Genomic DNA, 26,393 nt, shown 5'->3' on the forward strand with positions numbered 1-26,393 from the left:
TCTCTAAGGAGATTTTTAAAACTATAAGTCACAGAGAAGGTCTACCTGCATTCGTAGAGGAACTTCATCTGAGAGTTCCTTTTATCAGTGAAATCACCAATCCAGTCCCTGTTTCAGTGCCTTGCTTACAATAGGTACTTAATGTTTGTTCACGTGAATTGTACTACCTATCAGATTATTGTAGCAAGTTTTTTAAACCTCAAAGTGATATATAAATGAGTGATGATGATGATGATGGAGCATTAAGTACTTAATTATACAGGCACTTTGCCTCTTCTATTTATATACCTAGTCAGTGATCCTGATCAGATGTAGATATAGAAGACTAAGATGGGCATATATTTTTTTGCATATTTAGATATTTGCATACTCTACATCATCTTACCTCCTGAGTGCAAACTGTAAAAACTTTATTTGCCTACACTCAAAGTGACAATCAGACCTTGAAAATACTTCTCCCCAAATTTTCTCCACTCCCAGAAAAGCAGACAGAGCAAATACACAATAGTGCTTTTTATGAGCAAAGCATTTTATACAAACCTCATCTTTGAATTCTTTTTAAAGTATTGTTTTATAAGTCAAGCAAACATTAAAATGAAAATTTTATTTTTCTTTAGCTCCTTGTGGAGAAAACCTGTTTGATGAAGATGGCAAAAGACTCCCTCCTTGCATTCCAGGGGCCTGGCTCACCCCTGCTATCATGGCTTGTTATCTCTTGGTAGCTAATATTCTGTTGGTCAATCTGTTGATAGCTGTTTTCAAGTAAGTTTTGGGTATGTGTGATCATTCATATATAGTTTATTTTTGCAAGCATTCTGCAGTTTAACCTCGGGAATCTCTTATAATGTCAAGGCAGCAGAATGAGAATTTCATTGTGATTTTGGAGATAGATGGCATTTCTGGTATTCATTAAACTTAATGAATTCACAGATCAGAAGTGAACACTTAAATAAATTGAAATTTAATTTTTGCTTAGCGTTTTGAGACTTTAACACACATCTTAATCTGAAATGTTTTCTGAGATGAAGACCTCCTTAAGACAGAAAGTTTGATTAAGTTGTGCTTTCAAATTAATTAACAGATACTTTGTTCTCATGTGGAGAAGGCAATATTAATTTTATGAACATTTGTTTCTGTGAGTTTACATAAGAATGTCACCTTGATCTGTTAAATGCAACATAAATATCCAAGAAAGGAGATTGATCTAAATTATTTTCATAAATAATCATTTTTAAAAACTGTGTCATTAGAAAGACTTGAAAGTTGAATAAATATATTATGCAGAACAATCCTTAAAAAATTGTACAGAAAATAATAGAAATAATAATAATAACAACATATACTCACAGAACTTTGAGTTTACAAAGTACTTACCTCACAATAGTCCTGGAAAAGTGATTATAAAAAATTATAAAGTATAGGAAAAATGATCTAAGCTTTGAGGATGAAAATCATGGAGGTCAAAGAACCTATCACAAAATCTTAGTGCTGGAAAGGACCTTAGAGAGCACCTATTCCAATCTCCTTATGTTACAGATGAGAAAACAGAGACTCGGAGAGTTAAGGTTATTTGTCCAAGCAAGAAACTGTAATCAGCAGTCTAGAACCCAGGCCAGTATTTTTTTTTCCGTATACAGCAAGCTGCCTCCCCATGAGAGCTAAAATGGAACTCAGTTGGTGACTATACAAACACAAAAACAACTGGCTAATTCAACTGCTTCTGTTAAAGCTTAGTAAACTAAGATTTTTAAAAATTATTTTTAAACTGGTTTCACTGGTTACTTGACCAAATTGGCCAGTTTCAATTTAATTTAACTCAGTAAACACTTATTAACCACCATATATATATGTGTGTTTATACATATTTATCAAGATGGTCAATCCAATAATCTGTGTAGACATAGCAACATTTTGAATAAAATCTTTCAAGTCCCTAAGTAAATAGTTTTTCTAAGAAAGTAGTGAAGAGGTATCAGATAAAAGTAAATGTAAAATACTTAACTCGATTACATATAAGTGGAATTTTAGTGAGGAGGAGGTAGATAATTCATGATGTAAAATTTTGTAATCATTCTTATTTGGTTTTGGAAGACATTTTATATTTACATTTAAATGTGAATATATATTCTTCTCCTAAGGCAGACTTTTATATGGTTGTTTCATTATTTAATGGATACTCAGATTCCAACACACCACTATTCTTTGGTTTGCTCCAGCATTGTAGTTTGAATACTTCTGCTCTTTTGAGAATGAATAACATTGAAAGCAAAATAATATAAAAGTATGCCACAAGAGAAGGCTGATAAGTTTACTCAGTTTACTCTACCCTCAATTCCTCTTCTAATCCCCATATACTGCTAGGAATGAAAGGTCCTACCTTTCAGCACTATACATAACTCTATCCCCCCAAAGCATAAACTTAAAAGAGTGTGACTATATATAATTGTTGTTTTTCTCTGGAGTGAGATACAAGAGTTTTAATGGATTTTTTTTTTCTCAAAAGGCCTTCTCTCTGCATTCTTGACTGGCCAAAAAAACTTTTTTTTTAAATTCCACTGGTATTTCTTAATTAACACTTAATTAAGCAGATGATATATTGATATCACCTACTTCAATTAAGTAATCAATGATGTCAATAAAAATTTTAGAGAAAAACTTGCTAAGGATAATCTGCTATGGGTAAATCAGAGTAGCTTTAAGTTCATATTTGTTATTAAAAGTATAATATAATAACTTTGAAATATGATAATGCTATAATTATGATATAATCATCTGCATGTTAGAGGCTTAGAAACATGGTACAGAGGAAAGAGTGCTGTATTCACAGTTGAAGATCCAGGGTTCAAATCATAGCCCTACCATTTATCCCTTTGTATGGCCTTGGGCAAGTCATTTAAGCTTTCTGATCCATAGAGATTTGGATTCAATGCCTCTGAGATCCCTCATAGCTCTAAACTGATTCCTTCAACCCTGAAACTTCAGCCCTGGCTGTGGGATATAAATGTATTTCAGAAGTCCTAGCACAGATGTAACTAGGGTGAGGCCACAGTGACTTTGGTCAAAGGCAGAAAACTTATGGGTTGCCACCATCCTTCTGAGGCACATTTCTTCCCTTGTCCAGCCTCTTCTCATTCCAGGGGGGCCTTTCTCCCTCTTTAGCTACTTAGAACATTTGTGGTGTCCTGGGACTTAGCTCCTACCCACAGCAAACACACCAATTTGAGCTTGCTTTCCCAACACCCCCCCCCATATGCCTTTTCCTCAGCTTCAAGAATTGCAAATGATAGCTCTGAGCCCCAGTATATGTTTCTAATTGGCTCTTTCCTTCCATCTTATTCTACTTCTTGTTCAGTTATTCTCTTATGTATTGTTCTGATATACAGAGTCAACATCAAAGATTATAGGTGCAGGAGAAGAAAGAGAAAAAAAGTCAAGAAATGTCACTCTTAAGCAGTCACAATGATAAGATTTCAATGGTAGAATTGTCCACAAAGACATATGCAAAATATGGACATATTTTAGGAAAATAAAATGGCTGTCCTAATTATTTAATATACTTATGAAACTAATAAAAATTCTAGTGAGTGTCATTAATAATAACTGTAGTAATTCAAAGGGGTATACAGGTGTTCAAGGAAGACTATTACCTCTAGTGTGAAGGCTTGCTGAGCCCTTTTCAGGGCTGCTAATGTTTACCTTCCACCATCTCATCTGTGGCTCTGAGGAGCTATAGCATGCACAGTGGCCATACCCCTGTCGTGGCAGGCTAAACCAGGTTAAGGGTAACTGATAGGCCTCAGACCCATTGGTTGGTTAGGTGACTGTCTACCCCAAACGTGAAAACTTCCCCAGTGGGATAAGTGGATGTGAACAATTTGTTCCAATGGGCCTTGAAGGTGGTAGAAGTAGGCACTATGAACCACTTAGAGCTTGGTTAGAAATCGAAGATGCCAGTCATCATTCACTGCATCGCAAGCCATTGCCAGTCATCTTGACTTTTTTGTCTCAGGTGACTCTAGAAGAAAAAGTGAAGTTAGCAACTTCAAGCAGTTTTGCCTCACTTAAATCTAATTTATGTGTGAGTCAAAAGACATCACCCATATCATTTTACTATTTTTACCTACTTCAAAGTCCTGTGGTTATGGGCAACCAATGAAGCAGCAGGTACAAATACACTGGGAACTGTAATCACAACCCTGAACACAGACAGCTCAGGCCACACAGTAGACTTTTCAATGGACTGAAGCAGCAATGGGATTTGGCAGCCCCCTGGGACATCTGAGCAGCCTTTTTAAAGAACTACACTGCTCACTGCCTACCATGAGCAAGGGGCTAGAAAAGGTGTCCCCAAAATTGTCTGATTCAACCTAACCATGACTTGCTTACCATAGCAAATGGGTATCCTATCTGGGGTCACAACATAAAAAACATGTACAAATACTTTTGCAAAGATGAAAATGATTCCACTCACCATTGGTACATGGAATATAAGCAGGCTTATGGACCACACAAAATCCAGTATACTTGAAAGATGAACAGCTCTTGTTGGGAGGGAACTCAGCAGGGATCATATCCAAATAGTAGCCTTGAGTGAATCAAAGCTGGCAAATGAAGGACAGCTTACTTAAGTCAGAGCTGGATACCCATTTTTCTGGAGTGCTCTCTGTAATGGGGAGCACTGTGAAGTTTATGTAGGCTTCACAATCAAATTTAATGCCTCCAAAAAGGAGTGAATGACAGTCTCATGACAATGTGATTGCCACTTGTAGGAAAGTGCCATGCCACCATCATCGGTGCATATGTTCATACCATGATGATCCCTGATGAAGTCAAGAAAAATTTTATGAAGACCTGAAGACCCTCATCATCAATGTGCTGAAAGAAAATAAGCTTGTAATTCTGGGTGACTTTAACACCAGAGAAGGCATAGATTATCAGACATGCTAGGGAGTCCTTGGGAGGAATAGAGTCAGAAACAGCAAAAGCAACGGTCACTTATCACTGAAGACTTGTGCTTCTCATGACCTCATCACCAACATTCTTCCATTTACTTAAATGAAATAAAACTTTGTGGATGCATCCCTGCAACAAACATTGGCATTTAACAGACTACATCATTGTAAGGAGGAGAGATGGACAGAATATGAGAGTGACAAAGCTAATATGGAGCACAAAGTCCTGGACCCATCATAGACTTATTCTCTTCAAACTAAACATTCACATTCAACAAAATCAGTGTTCCCAAGACAAGATGACTACAAGAAGACTCAAAGACAACAGTATAGTGGGTGAACAGTTTGTTCCTGGCTTGGAAGGAAGCATATGGTTGGCAACAGTGGAGCTGATAGTTCAGTGTTGGCAGGCTGTGAAGGGAAGTGTGGGAGAGAAGTGGTATTAGACTGCCTTTCAAACTGAAGATCTACAGAACTGTTGTGCTGACCTCATTGCTGTATGCCTGTGAAACCTAGCCAATATGCCAGAATTGTGCCATAAAATTGAATTGCTTCCATTTGAATTGTCTTAGGAAGATTCTAGAGATCACCTGACAAAAGAAGGTAGCAGACACTGAAGTCTTTTCTTGAGTTGAACTGTCAAATATTCAAATTCTACTGCAGAGAGCGCAACTCCCAAGGGTTGGCCACATTGTTTGAATGCCAAATGTACATTTGCCTAAAATATTATTTTATGGAGAACACACACAAGGCAGGTGATCACATGGAGGTCAGAAGAAGCAATACAAGGATATTTTCAAGGTCTCTGAAGAACTTTGGTATCAATTGTGAGACATGGGAGGCACTGGCATGGGACTGTCCAGCATGACATGCCTACAATCAAAGAAAGGATTGTACTTTATGAGCAAAGCAAAATTGCAGTAGCTCAAAAGAAATGTGAAATGCACAAATCTGGAGATACCTCCATCCCAAATGTTCATAAAAACTTGTGGTAGAGCCTTCTTAGCTTGTATTGGTCTGATTAGTCACAGTCGGACACATTGTACATTGACCCCACATCGTGATGTCATTTTGGTCCTGTTTGAACCAGAAGGATAAACAACAATAATACAAAGATCTAACAAGAATAATATACATATTAACTGATAATGCAATAAATGTAACTACAGAACAAATTCACAATTGCCTTCAGTTTTTGTAGTACTGCTAAATAAACATCACCTTAAGGATTTTGGTCAGATAGATACATGCCTATATAAAAATCCTTCATAGATACTGCAATTTCCCTATTTTGCACAAAATGGTGCTTAATTGCTTTCTGAAGTTTTTAGGGCGAGTCATGTGAATTGGTACATATTGCTCATGACTCATCAAAGAAATACCTATCTGATTTTCATACTACTTGTTTTTTTTTATTTAATTAGATTTTTATGTAGCTCATGTAATAGGGACCAAAAATAAAAAGAGGAATTCAACTAACAGTAAACTCTCTCTCTCTCTCTCTCTCTCTCTCTCTCTCTCTCTCTCTCTCTCTCTCTCCATCTCTCTTTTTTTCTTTCCTTAGCAATACCTTCTTTGAAGTAAAGTCAATATCCAATCAAGTTTGGAAATTTCAGAGATACCAGTTGATCATGACATTTCATGACAGGCCAGTCTTACCTCCACCTATGATCATCTTGAGCCACCTATACATAATCATTATGCGCCTCAGTGGTAGATGTAGAAAAAAGAGAGAAGGGGACCAAGATGAACGAGACCGGGGACTGAGTATGTAACACATTCTGTCTAAACCCATACTTTGTTGCAGTTTTTCCCATGAAGCAAATTCATACTCTGGCTATTAGTCAAAGAATATTCCAATTCAATATACTCAAAGAGATGTGGAATTATTTAAAGTCATAAAAATAAAACACAGTTTGTCTTTAGACTTTCCAGTCCTGTTACCATTCTTTTCACAATGTTATTCATTTTATGTTTATCTAATTTCAGACTGTTAAAATATATATACAAATATCTGTATATCTATCAAGCTACCTAATGAAAATAAAGAGAGAAGTCACTGAGGAGAGATAATTTTAAAACAATTTCCTCTCTATAAATCTAATATTTTATTAGAAGGCCTTTTAAGAAATTAGTATCTGTGCTTCACAAAAATAGTTGAAAAAATAGTTGAAAAATTATACAATTTATATTAAAGTACATTGATAGTAAAATTGATAGTAAAGTGCATATTTGTTTTCCCCTTGATTTGTTTTTGAATTTTATTTTCCTTATTAATATAATTTTATGGGTTTTTCTTTTAAATGACCTATTTGGTTGTGGGTAAAGGTTGCTGTTATTGTATATAAAGTCTTTTATAAGATAGGAATGGAAAGTGGGAAAAATTCATAGAAGAAGCACTTTTGAAAAACATACTAAACAAGAAATGGAATTAAATAAAAGTTAAGGTTTCTGAAAATAGGTAAGAATTCTCTTCAGCAAAACTAAATTGACTAAGATGATTCTAATTTTTTCATACACATCAGGGTCAATCTATGTTCATTTTCAAATTTTTAAAACCCCATCTTAAAATTTTCAAAAAACAGAATTATTTCTAAATGATGAAGAACTTAAGAAGCTGCATGAATTTGAGGAACAATGCGTAGAAGAATACTTTCAAGAAAAAGAGGATGAGCAGCAGTCATCCAATGATGAGAGGATCCGGGTGACTTCTGAAAGGTGTGGAATAAAAAGATTCCTACTTAATTTTCTTTCTTTTTCTTTTGGAACTGTTTCCCAAATGTGTTTTTGACAGAATCACAAAGTATCCCTTAAATAGTATTCTGGAATAATATTTATTCAAACTTTTGGGCTTATCTTCATTTGGCACTCTCAGTCCATGGGGCACAATGTCAGAGGAACACTGGTAAAACAGATCAGAATTAATGAGAGTATTGCTTGAAAGAAAGAAAATAGTGAGGGGCTATCATTTAAGAGTTCAAAGTATATTTAAAATACACTCAACTCTCAATTATATGAGTCGAATTTTAGTAGATAGTGAGTGATAATAGGGTGATAGTGATAGGGAATGGATGGTAGAATCAGGTAAAGGCTTTTGTTTTATGTCTTTACTTATTTGTCCACTCATTTATTTGTTCATTCATTTATTTATCTGTCTGTCTATTTAAAGGATCTGGGAATACTTGGGTAATGTATGTACACAACGGGATGGTGGTTTTTAGATGGGGAAAAATAGAAGATGAGCAAGCGAGATGAAATGATTTTGATTGATGAGGCAGGTTCCCAAAGGAGATGGGAGGTCATAGGATAAAGAACATGAGTAGAAGGGTTAGGCTTACAAGCGAAAAGTGTCTGAGAAAAAAAAGATCTAGGATGAAAAGCAGGTTGTAAACAGTGGGATGGGGCTTACAGAAGACAATGTGGAAAGGGAGGGAAATAGAGGATAGGAGCTAGGTCTAAATAGTATAGGGGCGAGAGCATGAGTCCAGGTCCAAGAAAAGACGTTTCTGAATTGTCAGATGACTGTGAGATAGAAGTGTGGGGCCACAGTAACTCAAGTGGAAACACTGTATGCTAAAAGAAGCCTCTAATCGTGAACAGCATCTAGCTAGGGCAGCACTTCATGTTTTCTTACCTCTCTACACAATTCTTGCCTGGGAGTGGGGCTAGAATGGGAAGTGGTGGAAGCCCAGGCCTGGCTGTAGAGGTCCTTCCTTCTCCTCAGTGAGTACATGAGAGTGTGCCTGCCTACAACAGAGCATTTTTCTCTTCCTGTTTTTCTTGGATAAGATTCCTAAGAGAGATGTGGGCAGTTCCTGTACATTTGTTTCCTTTTCTCACCCTTTTCCACAAATGTATTCCAGTGACTATTCTGTGGGTTTGGTGGTAAACAAGAACATCTTCCTCATACTTTATACTAACTTCATATTAAGGTAGCTATGAGGAAAGAGAACAAGTTAAAATTAAAACACAAAAGTGTTCAAGGAATGAGTTAAAACGATTTATCTCTATCTAGTGTGTAACCTTTCCTTCCATTTTCAGAGACACTTCTTAGACATTTAAGGAGATACCCTGTCTTTGTTGATAATTTACATTTAGTTCTTTGGATACCATAAATGGCACCACTTGTCACTTGCTCATTCCTACTTCTGTTTTCTTCTGGGGGTAAATTAGCACTTTTGGAACTGTGATGGGCGTGGGCTGTGAGTAGGGTCTAATGAAATGTGTTCTGTGATACATCATTTCCTTCCTTTTGTCGCCTCATTGTTTGTAACAATTTATCAAACTATAAAAGTCACTTAACGGGGTAAGCTAGCTGATTCATATGATTCATTCTCACCCATGTAGTCACATAGGAAGTTTACATATTTGTTAAAGCTTTCCATCCTGGGTTCTCTGATTGCTCCTGTGTGGGAACCAAATTCTTGTTCAGTCACTTGTCAGTTGTGTCCGGCTCTTTGTTCCCCCACGTAGGATTTTCCTTGGCAAAGATACTGAAGCAGTTTCCCATTTCCTTCTCCAGCTCATTTTATAGACAAGGAACTAAGGCAAACAGGGATAAGTGACTTGCCCAGGGTCACAGAGCTAGTAAGTGTCTGAAGCTGGATTTGAACTCATGAAGTTGAGTCTTCCCCAAGTCCAGTGCTCTATCCATTGTGCCACCTATCTGCATTAGCCGAATTCTTGGTTTTCAGCTCATGCTTTGCTAGGGCAGCTAGGTGGTGCAGTGGATAGAGAGCTGGGCCTGGAGTCAGGAAGCCTTGAGTTTAAATTCAGCCTCAGATACTTACTAGCTATATAACCCTAGGAAAGTCACTTAACCCTTTTTTGCCTCAGTTTCATCATCTGTAAAATGAGCTGTAGAAGGAAAAGCAAACAGCTCCAGTATCTTTTGCCAAGAAAACCCCAAATGGAGTCACAAAGAATTGGTCACAACTGAACAACAACATTTTGGTAGCTTGCACATAAATTCCAACTATTTACAATATTAACATTTTGCCTTTTGGCAGGAAATTTTAGAATGAAAAGAACAACAAAAATAACACCTCAAAATAAGATTAAATACAATTTAATTTTAAGTTATCATTCCACTGAAGTGAAACAAGATTTAACATAGACATCTTCAACCAAGTAAGCAAAGATATTATGCATTGTGCCACTGGAAGCTTTTAAGTGGTCCTTAAGGCTTTTTTCCTTCTTGAACACAAACCAATCTCACTTCAGTTCCAAAGAACAGAATACTTTAAAGAACTAATTAATCAAAAAGTATTTTCTGAGTACCTACTATGTAAAAAAAATTGTTCTAGGCACTCTGGAATTAAGACTGTACTGGCACAAGTTTAGTGTTCATAAATAATGGAACAAATCAATATAAATCATAATTTTCGCTTGGGATTTAAAGGGAAGATATAGATCCAAAAGAACTTTAGGCACAAGAATTTCAGTAGAAAATCATCTTTATCTTTCTTTAAACATGACAGCTAAAATAATACCAGTTCTATATAAATATCATAGCTATATACTTCTGGATTAAACCTAACCAGTTTACTTTCAACTGAAATCCTAAAAATAGTTACAAGATAAATCCCTAAAATGTGCAATTAACCATCTTTTTGTTACAACTTAAAATACTTCACTTTTCTCTTCATGACACATTAGATAGGATAAAGCCAATGGTTCTCCTAAATCATATATCTTAATTGAGGTAAGGGAGACAAAAAAAAAAAGACAGAAGTGGTTTCCTTGTACCAGATGTGACCATAGACTACCTCTTCCACCCTAAAACCAATTTTGACTTTAAAGAAGAGGAAAAAGCAATTCAGAATATTAGGAAGAGCAGGAGGGGAGAAAGTAGAAGACAAAAGGAGAAGAAAGATGGAGAAAAGAAGCAGAGAAGAATCAATCAAATAAAAAAAACTACTTATTAAGTGTTTCTTGGGTTCCTAAGATGGACTGTGGAGACCCAAAGAAGTATAAACTCTGGTCCCCATTCTAAAGAGGGTTATAGTTTCACTGGGGAGATAAAATATAAGTGTATAAGAAACTAACAATACAAAATCTTAACATTTTGTTAACATGTGTAGTATATTCATTTATTTAATTTGATTAATTATAATTTAATTGATTAATTGTCAAATGAATGGTATAGATAACAAGTCTTGTAGAACTTCAAAGGAAGTCTAGGGATGGTCAGGGAAATCTTTAAAAGTATACGCTATTTGAGTTGAAGTTTTGAAAAGGATTAGGATGTGGAAAAGGAAGGAAAAAGATATGAGATTTTAAGGAATGAATTCAGCAAAAGCCTGGAGATAGGAAAACATGAATTATGTATACAGAAATAGTGAGTAAACCAATTTGACTGGAACAGAGGGCTCAAACAAGGATTTGTGTGAGATAAAACTGAGGAATTTGTGAATCCATGAAATATTGAGTTGGACAATAGGGTAAGAGATGTAGTGACGGAAAGGGAGATTGGTATGAAAGACCACACTATTGCAATTATCCAGAAATTATGTCATAAGGATCTAAACAGAGTATGGAAACAGTAGGAATGGAAAACAGTTTATGGGGATAAGAGATACTTTCAAGAAATGAAAGAACTTAGTTATTGGTTGGATAGTGGAACAAGGGAGCAAGTTCAAAGATGATTCTCAGGTTTCTAGCTGAAGTGACTTATAAGATGGGTCAAAGAACTGCTAAAGCAAGGATGGAGTTGAAGGAAGATTAGTAGTTTAGTTTTAGACATTATGTTAAATTAAAGTGATAACAGGAACATACAAGTAAAAATATCCAGAGAAAATGCTAAAACTAGAACTTAGGAGAAATGTCAACTACAGATTTCCAAGTCATCTGCATAAAAGTGATAACTGAAATTATGAGACTACTTCATAGTAAAGCTAGAAAGAACCTTATGTGTCATCTATTGAAATGTGAATCCAGGTTTTCCACCTCCAAATTCTTCTTTTTTGCTATACCTCCGAATTGATGAGTTCTCCAATAGTTAAGAGTATAGGAAGAGAAAGGCAAAGACAAGGATTCAACCTATGAAAACACACAAATATATGTGATGGGAGGAAGAAGATCAAGTTTTTGAAGAAAACAAAGAAGTATTTGTCAGAGGTTTAGGAGTACAACTAGGACAGTATAGTCAGCCTCACGGAAAACAAGGGAGGCAAACTGCTGAAGGAAAGGTTGGTTAATAGTATAAAATATTTCAAAGCTCAAGAATAAGATCTTATTTTTGGAAATGAAGGCTTAGTATAGAGGAGGGGAAAAAAACCACATTGCAGGGTAATGAAAATAAAGTAGGTAGCAAAACAAAAGCAGCTGTAGTTGTGGACCTACTAATTCCAGAAATGAAAATGGAAGGGAACTGTTGAGTCTTGGGTGAGATAAAAGGAAATCAGTAGGTGAGGGACCCATTGAATACTGTTTTAGCAGAAGGCTGCTGACTGGAAGTGTGGACAAGAAGTCAGCAACCAGTTTTAAACAGAACTTAAATAGGAGACTTGGTAGATAAACTGGAGCCAAGAAAGAGTAAGGTGGCAGGAATGATTTTAAGGAGTAGAATCGATCATCTTACCAAGAGTCATGCTAAAGGGACAAGCTCAGTCTAGGATCCTATCACCAATAGGGAAAACTCCTAGTCTACTTGTTGTATAAGGAAGATCTGAAGCAAATCCTGTGCCACATATCTTCTCCAATTTTTCCAATTTCTTCCTTTCATCAATGCAGGCCCCTCTAGGCCTGAAAAAGTTCAAGATCAGTTTCCAACCTCCACAAAAGAGGCTATACTGTTTTCTGTTCCAAAATCCTTGGTGCCTATATCTGATGGCGAGACCTTTGACTCTGGGAAGATTTGGGGCTTAACTGGAGGCTTGGTATACTGATTCCTCAAGGGCCTTGTATTCCTTTTCATTGGAGTCTTTCCTCTGAGCTCCAACTCCCTGATCAGAAAAAAAGCAGGGAAACTGAGAGAGGGAACCCTAACAGGGAAAAGAAATATGCTAACTACGGGGAGAAATAAGATCATATGAAGGATTTATCATATAGTATATATGTGTGTATTTATATACATGTGTATAAATGCATATATTTAATATTCATATGTATATATACACGATTGAAAATTATATATGAAAATAAATGTGCATTGTGTATATTATCTATATATGTATAATATGCATGTATATGGCATAGCACTGGAGCCAGTGGAGGATGAAAAATTCAAGATAATGGAGAGAGGCTATAATTTAAGGAGCAAGGTCTTAAAGAAAATAATGGGATCAAGGGCATAGTTGACCTGGGGAAAACATCTCTTCCTCTGAAAAAGGGCAAAATGAAAAGTTTTGTAGAGACAGATTTTTAGAGGAGAGAATTCATGCTTCATGGCCTAAATCTTCTCCAGAAAGAGATCAGGTCAATGACTGAGGAGAGGGAACAGGTAGAAGCAGAAAAATGTGTGCAACATAGACCACCCTGACCCCCACTGCTCAGAAGGCCGGGTAGGTTAGATTTCATCAAATCTCCCCTCCAGGATTCTCTATCAGGAGTTATCTAGGCTCTTTGCAAATGTCTCTAGCCCCCACTGATGGCATTACTCCATATGTCGTCTCTTATACCTTAGTTCTGCTAATTAGTAACTGGCAAATTAGCTTTTATATGGAAATGTTTTCTTCAAGACAATATATAATCACAAACCTACAAACACATTTCCCCAACATGTGAAAGGCATAATCTTCCTCCTGCACATCTTAGTCTCTGGGGAGGGAAAGAGACTTAGGTTCTTATTTTAGCTCTATTTCTATAGAGCACAGTTCCAATTCAAAATTCAAAAACCCCACTTTGGGTTTTAGTCCCAGGCTCCCTGGCTTCTCAGGGATTCAACACTGGTCCATCTTAAGTCATCATAGCTTGAACTCTCATTCCTATTGGGATCACCTTTAGCATCTGAAACGGAGAAGGGTAAATAACATACCACAGAAACAAATATCCCTAGACCATTGCTCAGGTGTAAAAGAGAGGGAACAGGGGAAGGAGAGTCCTTCCCCTTTCTTCTGGTTCAATTCAAGGTGCCTATGCTGTGGGTGAATTATGATCTTCATCAGCTGGACACAGTTGATAAGAGAGCAGCTGAAAGAGAACAACTCAGTCTCAACAGCTTTAAAGACACAGGCAGCCAATCAAAAGAAGATAACCCCACCTACATCATAGGAGATGAAGTAGGTTCCATGTTAAGTAATATGGGCATGCTCCAAAGACACCTCAAGGGTATCTCCATGTTAAGAGAACTGGCCATGCCCAGAGAAGCCCAGATAACATATGAGGAAAGTGAGGCTTAAATAAAATTTAGAAGGTTTGGAATAGCTATCGTAGGGTGTTCTGGGAATTGACAAGGAATGAATAATAGCATGAATCTAGTGGGCCATGTCAGTATGGTTTCATGACTTTATCCAGTTTCAGCCTGACAGCATAAATGGATATGGCCTACAGGAGCTATAAATGGGTTAGTGTAACAGTTCTAGGTAAAAATTAAAAGAGTAAAGACTTGTATATTATTAGGATGGCTTCAATTTATATGGAATCCACATTGGGCAGTGAGTCAAGTTAAGCATGGCTAGACCGGGCTGGTTTTAATTCTGTGGCTGTGGTAGAGTACAAAGAATAGAAGTAGGTAGTTTGTGATAGGGAAGCAGTGAAGCTTTTCAAGTTCAAGATGTGAGAGAAAGAGCTATGGCCACAGAGTGAGGAGGTTAGATATTGTCATACAGATACATAGCTGATTTGCTATGGACATTCATAGATACAATGAGCAAAAGATTGTTGTCCCAATCTGAAAACCTGTGAATACAGATGGTGAAACTGTGTAGGATAATGGCAGCAAATAGAGTGGTGAGGGAGACCAGTAGCTGAAATACTGAAGTCACTTACATAGAAGACATTTGCTTTATTTATAAGAAATTTCTCCCTCATCTGAGTTTATAGCATTTTATATTCTGATTTATGGATTTATCACATTCTAATTTGTATTGTATTTATCTTTTATAGAATGCAACCTCCTTAAGGATAATTAATGATCCTGTTTTATTTATCTTTTATCTTCCCCAATACCTAGGCATTGAATTTAATTGGTGCTTAAAAAAATATTGAATAAATGAATGAATAACAGAGTAGTATAGTGAACATAACACTGGACACTAGGAGTTAACAAAGAATTACCTTTCAATCTTATTTCTCATATTTTCCAGCCACAGTGATCACGTTCAAGTACATGATCTTTCTAAGCCTGTTTCCTCAGCCGTAAAATGGGAATAATGGCACTTGTAGCACCTTCTTCATAGGGTTGTTATTAGAGTCAAATAAGAATTATTATTTTTTAAATAATTTTCTTTTTGCTTTATGGAGGTGTAAGGTAGGGCAATTGGGGTTAAGTGACTTGCCTGTGGTCACATGGCTAGTTTTGTGTTAAATGTTAAATGTCTAAGGCTAGATTTGAATTCAGGTCCTCCTGACTCCAGGGCTGGTACTCTATTCACTGCGCCACCTAGCCGCCCCAAGAATTATTTTGTAAACTTTAATTCACTAAATAAATTTCAGATATTATTAGTGGAATTTAAACACTCAAAAGAAATGAAGCATATGCTCTCTCCCATTCCCTCTCCTTAGCACTTTTCTTAATGAATTAATATTTACTAAGATAACTTGCTTTTTGTTCCTTCTCAAAAAGAGGATTGAAAATTCCACTTTTTCAGATTAAAACTGGTTAAAATCAATCTATAATGTCTAGTATTAAAAGCTGCTAATAAATCAAAAGTAAGCAGGATGAAGATTCTCTTTACCACTTAATTATCCCTTCCACATCCTTCGGGTTAGTGGCACATCGCCCCCACGACCTGGAAAATCCATATAAAATTCTTTGGCCCTGTCTTCATACCAGAGAAGATCTAAAGTATTATGGTATTAAAACATAAAATATGTTGATGTTATGGAATACTGTTCATATATTTTATGCATTTCTGAGTTTCTCAACTCTTTCTGTGTTGTCTGCTGGCCTTTGTGTGTCATCTGTGCCTTCTGCCAAACTGCCAAGCTGTTTTATCAAAGCTCCAATGTGGGAAAGTCACAATATGGAAGACATAACTGTATTATCTAGCAAACTAAAAGGGTGTGACTTATAAAAAGTTTGAGAGACATAACTCCTGGGTAATTAATCATTTTATTAATCAGGCTAGAAGATAATTGATAAAAAGGGTCAGTGGCATTCTCGAATGCTAAAGACACCTCACAGAACCTACTGAATGCCTATATATTCTTTGAAGAGTGGGTACTCCTGAGGGTGGCAATCAACTCTGACTGGTTAACAATTAATGAGAAGAATGAATATTACAATGAGAGGTAGACCTATTCTAATGAGGAGCTAGGAAATGTGACTTTGATTATGTTATTTACTTCTAAATGATCCTCAGCCTTAGCAATCTAGACAAAAGGATCTACCTCTACTCAAATCTGAGTAGAACAGAATTCACCTTAGATTAAATTCTTTGTAAGGTTCTCTAGTTGGGTGGGGCAACAACTCCAAGATTTCATTTCATCATCAGCCCTGCTTTCAGAGAATTAAGCTTTGATCTAATCTCCAAATGAGGAAGGGAAAAAATTCTGGATCTCCTCAATATTAACAGTTGGTTATTTAATAATTATTTCTCTCAAGGGGACTGGAGAAGTTAAGAAATTCAAAATGTATTTTGGTTTTTAAGCTTAATTTTTTTTTGTTACTACTAGTCTTCCTTTAGTTTGGAACAAATGAAAACTACAATTGCAGAATTGGAGAGGCAAGTCCTACATAAGGAAATGGAAAGAAACAAAAATAGCCAAGTTGTATATTTTAAAGTGGATGAGACATTACTGTCTACAAATCTGGTACATAATTGCAGGGTGGAAATAGTCTTAGACCTCAAGTATACAGTGCCATGAGATTTCTCATGAATTTCTTCAGGTACCATCTGGGCCAAGTTGTCCTACTAATATGTCATTTTATGTTGACATTTGGCCCTGTCATTAAGGAAATGTTTCTATATAATTTATAGAATGCCTTGCAGGTGAATTAAGATCACTGCACATGAAAAGGTGATTGTACATGAAACAAGTTTTAATAACAGGCTTACTACAGGACTCTAGAGTTCTCAGCTTCACACACTCACAAAAGGCATGCAGTATTTCTTACCATGAGAATATGAATTTAGATCTGATACAGTGAAAAAATAAATCAAAATACTGAATTATTAGTTTACATATAGCCTTGGAAGTTACTACAAACATTATCATGGCTTTATATACCAATATACTTGAATGTAACTCGGATGAAAGGTTTTGATGAAATTCCCTAATAAATGTGGCATTTTAAATGTTAAAACACTTTAAAAGTTTAGAAATAGCACATTTAAACTAAGTAACAGGAAGAAAGGTGGGTCAGGAGATAGGTCAAAAATTATGGAGACTTTCTAGCATTTCACATCTCACATTTCTTTGGTGGTAATAAAAAATTATTGACCAGAGACAGATCATGAATGATTTATGTAAAATTGAGTTGGAAGACCTGCTTAATCTGTAACCTGTAAGGACTCATTAAACATCTAATGCTGAAAGTGATAGAATACAATATAGAAAATTATTCTTTAGGTTCTTTTAAAAATAAAATATAAAATGTTAAATTGATTCTAACGACAATTTAAATATGATTGTTCATTTTAGTTAGCAAAGCCAAGCTAACATCTTTCACCTGGATTAAAGAGGAAAAAGTAAAATTAAGTGATCATTAAATATTATCAGAACTGAGTAAGGTATAAGACTATATCCTTTTAAAATTTTTTCTTTAACATTTTTATTAAAGTTTTGAGTTCTAAATTCTATCCCTCCTTCCCTCCCCTCTCACCCTCTTTTTCCCCCTCCCCGAGATGGTAAGCAATCAGATATAGGTTATGCATGTGCTATTATGTAAAACATTTCCATATTAATAATTTTGTATAAGACTTGAATAAAAGAAAAAAGAGAAGGAGGCATGCTTCAATCTGTATTCGATCAATATTAGTTCTTTCTCTGGAGGCAGATAATATGCTTTATCATTAGTCCTTTGGAATTGTCTTGGATCATTGTATTGCTAAGGATAGCTAAGTTATTCACAGTTCTTCATTGAATAATATTGCTGTTACCACATACAACATTCTCCTGGTTCTGTTTACTTCACTATGCATTGCAGTTCATTTAAGTCTTTCCACGTTTTTCTGAAAACATCCTGCTTGTCATTCCTTATAGTACAATAATATTCCATTAAATTCATATGCCACAACTTGTTCAGCCATTCCTCACTTGATGGGGATCCCTGCAGTTTCCAATTCTTAGCCACCACAAAAAGAGCTTCTATAAATATTTTCTACAAATAGGTCCTTTTCCCTTTTTTTAGATGTCTTTGGGATATAGACCTTGCAGTGGTAATGCTGAATCAAAGGGTATTCACAGTTTTATAGCCCTTTGGGCATAGTCCAAATTGCTCTCCAGAATAGTTGGTATATCCATTTTTAAGTGGAAAAAATCCAGAGGTAACCTGTTAATCACTGAATCACTTTAGGAAGTCAGAAAGTAAAAGCAATGGTTATTACTTTGAAGTGGATTGGATAAATAATACTTTGACATCTTCTGCAAGATTCAACTATGGGCTATTCTACCCAAGGATTTCAGAAGATCTACACAAAGAGTCAAGGATGGAAACTGACTTTTAAATTAAGTGCAATTTAAAGTTAAATTCAAAAGAGAAATTGTTCATTGTTAAGTACATAATTTTCATTTGTTTCTGGTTTCCTTTGATCTAAAAGAATGGGGAAGACTAGACCTCAGGAATTGTTCTAAAGGATTGCCACATGGGAAATCATGTGTTTTGTGGTTAGAAAAAAATTTCCCTAATGCTTTTTTCAAAAGAACTCTTAGGTTAGATGAGGGAAGTTTAGGCTATGAAGTCAATGCAACTATGAGGGAGGAAAAGAAACTCCTCTTCAGACTACTCTTGTGATTCAGAGGAAACGCCACTTAGAGTCATAATAATTGGTGAATATCTTTTCAAATTTTTAGGAATTGGATAGGTGTAGCTCTGATAAAGACTCATTTCACCAAGGTAAAATGAAAGGAGAAGAAAAACACATCGCTGGGGCAGCTAGGTGGCACAGTGAATAGAGCACCGGCCCTGGAGTCAGGAGGACATGAGTTCAAATCTAGCCTCAGACACTTAACACTTACTAGTTGTGTGACCTTGGGCAAGTTGCTTAACCCCAATTGCCCTCCAAAAAAAAAAAAACCCAAAACACACATTGTAAATGTTTGTGCCTTTTTTTTGTATTCCCAGTGTTTTATCTTAGTGCCTAACACGTACTGAGTGCTTAATTAATGCCTGTTGACTCATTGACACTAGCACAAAACCTAGCATCTAAACCAGGATTTATCTCTTTGAAAAACAAACAAACAAGTTATTAAATCATGATGTAAACAGCTACAGTCAAAAGATAACTTCATTTTTATTTGAGGTTCATCTCCCTCCCCCCTCCCCATATACTTTTTAAATATATGAGATTTTTCTCTGAGGAAAGAAAGCAACTTTGGGAAAAACAAGCTTATTTTCTGTCAAATGATCTATTCTACTGCACTTTAAAATGGTGGTTGTTCAGTCAGTTTTCATTCGTGTCTGACTTTCGTTGACTCCATTTGGGGTTTACTTAGCAAAGATACTGTTGTGGTTTGCCATTTCCTTCTCCAGCTCATTTATAGATGAGCAACTGAGGCAAAGAGGGTGAAGTGACTTGCACAGGGTCACACAACTAGTAAGTGTCTGAGACCACATTTGAACTCAGGAAGAAGAATCTTCCTAACTCTAGATCTGATCTCTATCCACTGTGCCACCTAGCTATCCACTTACTTTAATAATTTTTCATAATTTTAATAATTTAACCAATTAGTAATAATTGGTTACTTACTTTAATAATTCAAATGATCTGTACTTGCATTCATAGGATCATAGATTTAGAGCTAGAAAAAACCTCAGCAGTCCCCTACAGATGAAGAGACAAAGGGTCACAGAAATTAAGTAACTTGCTCAAGGTCACACAGATATTAGAGTAGCAGAGCTTCTGACTCTAAACTCTAAACTTCTGACTCTAAAAAAAAGTTAGCTCTCTCTTCACTGTCCCACATTGGGGATATTCCCTCCAATGGCCAATCACAGGTCCACATACCTTGGTAGATAGTGTGTCTTGAGCTGCACTGACCAAAAACTTTAACCCCTAGCTGTCATCATTCTGGTGTTAGGTCTCTCTTAACTGAGGTGGGGCTTGAAGCAGTCCATCACAGGTCCTATGCTCCCCATTGTCCCAATTTGTGGATCATGCCAGAAATGGTGCCACTCAACATAAGAACCAGAAGGGCACCTCCATTGAATAGTACTGGAGTAGGATGTTAGTAGAGATAAAATCAGTCACTGAAATACAATCCAAAGATAGTTCCGGGGCATCTTGGAAAAGACAAGTCAAACACCTTAACATCAGTGACAGTAGGAAAAATTAAGTCAAACAAGTATCTCTAAGTCTCAGAAAAAGAGAAGGAAGGTAGTGAGATTCCTATTCTAAAGAGAAGGGTGAAAAAATTTCCTTCTTATTGGGGAAAAAAGACATGAAGGTTTACATTTCTTAGAAGGAATTGAAGAGACTGAAGAACCAAGACAGAACTATTTCGGTTGAACAACCTGCTACAAAAGCAAACCTTTTCCCTTAAATGGTTAGGAATTAGTCATCCAGGTTATTTCTACAAAGAACCCAAGGACCTTTCAGCTAAACCTGTGATCTCATTGATTCTACAATTTTTTTCAAAGATGTAGTTTGTCACCCATCTATCCTTTACCACACAATACAACTCATCCATTTTCTCTCAAAAGTTTGCAGAAGCGCACACAACATGGTGGAGGTCTTTCTTACTTTTTCCCAACATCATAAGGATACCAGTGAAGACTGTCCATCTGTTATCTCTTAATTTTCCCATACTACCAGTCCCCTTTCTCCTCCTGTCACACAATTCTTTGATGACATCAGAATCCTTGCTAGTTATATGTTGTAGCTTGCTCACACTTATCACACATTCTGTATGATAACTCATCTTTAGTTCTTCGGAGTTAGTGGTATTCTGTGTCTTGTAACTATACAGAGATACCAGTAAAATATTAGCATTTAAAAGATGAGTCTTTACTTTGTAATTTCCTGATAGCAATTCAGCCTGCTATCATTCTCCTTTAGCACTCAGGGCCCAACTCATTGTTTTTTTATATTGTCTATTCTAGATAGACATATGGTTTGACAGGCTCTATAAGGTTTTCATCCACATGCAAGTTAAACTTTGTGAAACAGACATTCTTTATCCACATAATCTTTCTCATGTGAATGGACAGCCCAAATTCCTTTCAGTGATTACAGATCTTTTCCAGAGGTTGTGCAATATTATGGGACTTGATACAATCAGCATAAAATAGGAGCATCTGAAAGACTTGACAAACTCACTGAATCTCCCCCATCACAATGCACATGCCTTTGACAAACATACATCTTCCTTAATATCAAATTTTATGTTTCTTATCAGAGGGTCATTCAACAGGGTTATTTATGTTGTTAGATTTTTATAAAGATTCTACATAGATGAGAAAGTGGAATATAGGAATATGATATTGTTTTATGGTCCCTAGTACCTTTTGGGAGTAGTAATATGGTCCTCAATTTTTTTTCCATGCCTTTGATATCTTTTCCCCCTCAGATACTTTGTACATATGTCCCTTCACATTTTCATAATTGTATTATCTCCAGCACTAGTGATTGTTTCTGTTTTGGCCAGAAACCCTGAAGGTCTTCTCCTCCCAATTCTATTTTTTATTTGTCTTTAAGAGGCCATTATTTACCTCATTTCTTATTACACTTTAATCATTGAATGGGTGTTGCCTCAGTCAAACTGAGACCTGTTATAGACCCCAGCTTGAAAAGGTCAAGGTCCCCCACTGCATCCTGGGCCATCTCTAATCATACCGTTCTATATCTGGCCACTGGACCCACGTGGCTCCAGAGGTGAAAGTGAGGCTGGTTACTTTGCATAGCCCTCCTTCACTTAAATCCAATTCACTTGCATGTCATGGGATCACTTCACTGATGTCATGGACTTCTTCAAGAACAAGAGCCAAATAGCTGCAGCAACCAACCTCCAGCACAGTTCTATTCTCTATATATATTTGATCCAATCCATCTGCTTTGTTTATCTTTGTTTTCTTTAGGGTCATTTCTATTGCCTCAGACTATAATTTTAGGGTCCAAATGTAGTGGTTCCATCACCCTTCATTAATGAAATGTCTAGACATGATTCCTTCATTACCTCACCAACCACTCTTATCAACTCTGTGCATTTTGGCTTCTGCCTCAACCAGTCTAGGTAAACTACTTTCTATGAAATTACCATTGACCTCTTAATCATCAAATCTTGTGGCCTTTTCCCATTGCTCATCCTCTTTGATATCTCTGTTACTTTTGACACTTTTGAATGCCTCCTCCTCATGGGATAATTTGTAATTTCTTGGCTTCACAGACATTATACTACCCCAGTTCCCCTCCTCCCTCTAAAATTATTCTTTCTATATCTCCTTTACCATATTCTCATCTTCTTCTTGAAGTGTGTGTGTTTATCTTCAGTCCTGGCCTCTCTTATAAATCAGCATTTCCAACTTCCTACAAAGAATCTCTACATGCAACTAATAAACAGAAAGATGGAGGGTGAATCAAATTACAGGCGACTAGGCATAAAAATGCTTAAGGAGAATAAGAAAATGAATGCAGAGTAAACTCTTCAATACTCATTTCTCCAAATATTAACCTAATATTGAGCAGTTTTACCTAACAATGTTTTTCCCCCACTCCTTACTTCAATCTGGATGTTCAGTTCTGCTTTCAGAACTTGTCCCTCAGTTAATACCATATCTCGGCCCCTCCCAAACTATTTACTTTGGCTCCCTTCTAGATGCAGCTCTATTACCTGTCCTGGAAGCTCCAACCTTCAGCCACTGAAAAACTTCAGTCCCAGCCTAGGTGGTCCCTGAGGTCTACAGGAACAGAACAGAAATAAATTGTACTGTACATTTCCTTTGCTCATTAAGAAGTTAAATACATCTTATATGATTTATATCTGTGGTGTTTAAACTAAGCTCTATGGAATAGTATCATTCTATAGGCAAATCACCAGTGATTCTAGAGGAAAAGCAATTAACAGTGAAACACTGTGATCCCTTTTGTTACAGAATATAACCTTATTAAGTCAATATTGATCAATTCAAAATAGTAAATGATTTAAAGAAACTCTTATTTCCCAGCTAATTAAATGAATGCTTCATTACTTTATTAAAAAATGTAATCATCTAAATTTGACTAATCAAAAGTATATTTATCCCAGTCCTCTGAATTTCAAAGTAATTTAGATTTATTGTATTTTATTTTGCTATCAAAATGATAATTGCTGATAGAATCCATTAGATTGTAAATTCCTTGAAGGCAGGGATTATCTTCTGGATCTTTTTGCATACTCAGTTTTTAGCATAGCGCTTGGCAGTTAGTAGGTAATTAATAAATGTTATTGACTGATTGACATGGTCAAAGCCAGGCTTTTTTTTTAATTTAACATTTATACCTTAGAATAATTACTGGCTAGTTTTATATCTATACATACACACACATATATAGTTTCTATAGAGACTATTCAGTGTTTCATGATTTTTAAAAGCCCAAAAATCTTATTATATTACTTCTTTAGACTTTTAATATGTTCAATCTATTATTTTCTATTCAACAGAGTTGAAAATATGTCAATGAGGTTAGAAGAAGTAAACGAAAGAGAAAATTTTATGAAAGCTTCACTACAAACTGTGGACCTTCGGCTTTCTCAATTGGAAGAACTATCAAGTAGAATGGTGAATGCTCTTGAAAAACTTGCAGGAATTGACAAGTCTGAACTGGTACCAACACGTTCAAGAGCATCTTCAGAATGTGACGTAACTTTTCTTTTAAGACAAAGTAGTGTCAACAGTTCTGATGGCTATAGCATGTATCGATACCATTTCAATGGTGAGGAGTTAGTATATGAGGATAGTGTCATTCCTCTGTCACCTGGGCCTGGATTGCGTAAAAAAACTTGTTCATTTCGACTAAAGGAAGAGAAGGATGGTCAGGAATCAAGGACACATCTGGTACCAGAACGTCAGGGAAGCCTTTGTATGATATCCAATACAAATACATCAACAACACAAGACTGCTGTAAAATCACATTAGACAATGTACAGGATGCTTTGCCAAACTCTGGTCCAAATATTGGTATATCAACAGAAGAAGATGAAAAGCAGGGAAACTCAAAAAATGATGAAGCTGTTTCACAAGATCTAACTAAAACAGATGTTATAAATGAACAGGCCAGATCAGATTTTCAGAACACTCAATTAAAAGTAGAAAGGACAAAGTTAGAAGGAGCTATTTCTTACCCATTAGAAAAAACAAAAGTAACACGTTACTACCCTGATGAAGCTTTAAAAACGGCTATGAAGTCTAGAAGTTTTGTGTTTTCTCATGAAAGAAAGCTAATTGGTGGAGTTAATAACTGGAGTACAGATTATAGTTCAATAATGGACCAAGTGTGTCCTACGACAGTCGGACAGTGGACTACGGAATGGAAATATCAAGTTGAAAAGAAAATTTCTCGATCTCGTAGTACAGATTTCTCTTTAACTGTATCTGAAGCTGCAATGCAAGCAGAGCAAAAGGGGCACTTAACAGACACCGAAGATGAAAGTGATGTTAAAGAAGCAGTTCCCAAAGTCTCTCATTCTTCTCTAGCTGTCATTGGCAGAACTTCGACTACAACAGAAAACTTACTGTCTGTGAAACCAGATCGAACTTACGGATTCCCTTCTGTACGGTCAAAAAGTTTACATGCTCATTCTCGGACTGCCAAGTCTATTCAGGAAAAATTGGACAGACCTGGACATGCCAGCAGTGTAACTAACTTAGTAGTTGGGCCTGGAAGTACAGCAGAAGCACAGAAAGCTAAACAAGAGAAAGCCTCTACAGAAACGGAGTGTTAAAGCATTTTTTTTTTTAAATGACAGGTGCTATCTTGTTTAGTTAGGACATGTAGGATTTAGTATAGCTTTCTGAAAAACTTGTTCATAATTTTGAGGGCCCATGCTTAAAGCTCTGTTGAATCAGAAATACTTCAAGAAAACTTACTAACATGTTTTATTTTTATGTCACCTTCAATCTCCAATATGTTCACTCACCAAGAAAATCATCATTAATAAAAAAAAAATTTTTACAGACAGAAAAAAAATCAGTCCAATAAAACTAACATCAACTCAATCTAATGATTCAGATGAGGGAACACCCTCACCCTAAGTATCTACTTCCACTTCTGCAAAGAAGAGATAAAGGTGTGTTCTCACATCTCTTCTTGTGAGCCAAACTTGGTCATTATAACCACAAAGAGTTTGGTTTAGGATTTTTTTTTTTTTTGCTTTTTGAAGGGAGGAAGGTAGGGCGATTGGGGTTAAGTGACTTGCCCAAGGTCACATGGCTAGTGTCTGAGTTCAGATTTTAACTCAGACCCTCCTGACTCCAGGGCTGGTGGTGCTCTATTCACTGCGCCACCTAGCCACCCCAGTTTAGGATACTTCTTAATGAAATTTGTGTAGTTCAAGCAGAGTAGAGCTAAATGATACTAAAAATCAGAAAATCACAGAATGTGAAAGCTGAGAGGCACCTTAGAGATTAGTACAATAAACTAAGAAAAAATAGCTAATCAATGTTCAGGAGACAACAAAGTCCTCATTTACATGAGTGACTAGCAGTGTTAAAGAGTAAAAATGTGAACACCACTGCCACATGCTTCTTAGACAAGAATAGAATAAAGCAAAAGTTAAAGCCAGGTGAAAAGAGATAGGGTGTGAAAAAAGGAAAATACAGGTGCATAAAGTGGATATAGTGGAAAACCCAGTAGACCAGGAGTCAGAAAGACACAGGTTTACATCCCTATTCTATAGGATAATCACTTAACTTCCAGGAACTGCAGGCTCCTCCCCAAGAAAATTTGGGAAATAATACTTACACTACCTAGCACCAGGGGTTGGTTGTGAGGAAAATGCTTTGTGAACTGTAAAGCACTATGTAAATGTAAGCTATTATTATAATTTGGGGAGTGGTAGAAAGTATCTAAAATTTGCCCCTACGTGCCCACTCAGTGATTGAGGTTGCCTATTCCTGATTTAGAGAATGTTTAAGTTCTATAGAGAAACTACTTTATATGTTTAAAAATTGTAAAAAAAAAAATGGCAGCAAATGAAAT

The 26,393-nt window shown here is 36.2% G+C and overlaps 1 protein-coding gene across 1 annotated transcript; it reads left to right on the top strand.

Annotated features, from left to right (window-relative positions):
* The first annotated feature begins 23,847 nt into the window (after nt 1–23,847).
* Nucleotides 23,848–26,313, top strand: LOC138169187 (transient receptor potential cation channel subfamily M member 1-like). Its single transcript, XM_069098411.1, has one exon. The coding sequence runs from the start codon at nt 23,866–23,868 to the stop codon at nt 25,135–25,137; it is 1,272 nt and encodes a 423-aa protein (XP_068954512.1). The 5' UTR covers nt 23,848–23,865; the 3' UTR covers nt 25,138–26,313.
* The last annotated feature ends 80 nt before the right edge of the window (nt 26,314–26,393 follow it).

This window comes from Petaurus breviceps, unplaced genomic scaffold (genome assembly GCF_028583685.1).
Source record: "Petaurus breviceps papuanus isolate PSGF00001 unplaced genomic scaffold, PetGlider_PUasm1.0 37, whole genome shotgun sequence".
Classification (NCBI taxonomy): Eukaryota; Metazoa; Chordata; class Mammalia; order Diprotodontia; family Petauridae; genus Petaurus; species Petaurus breviceps.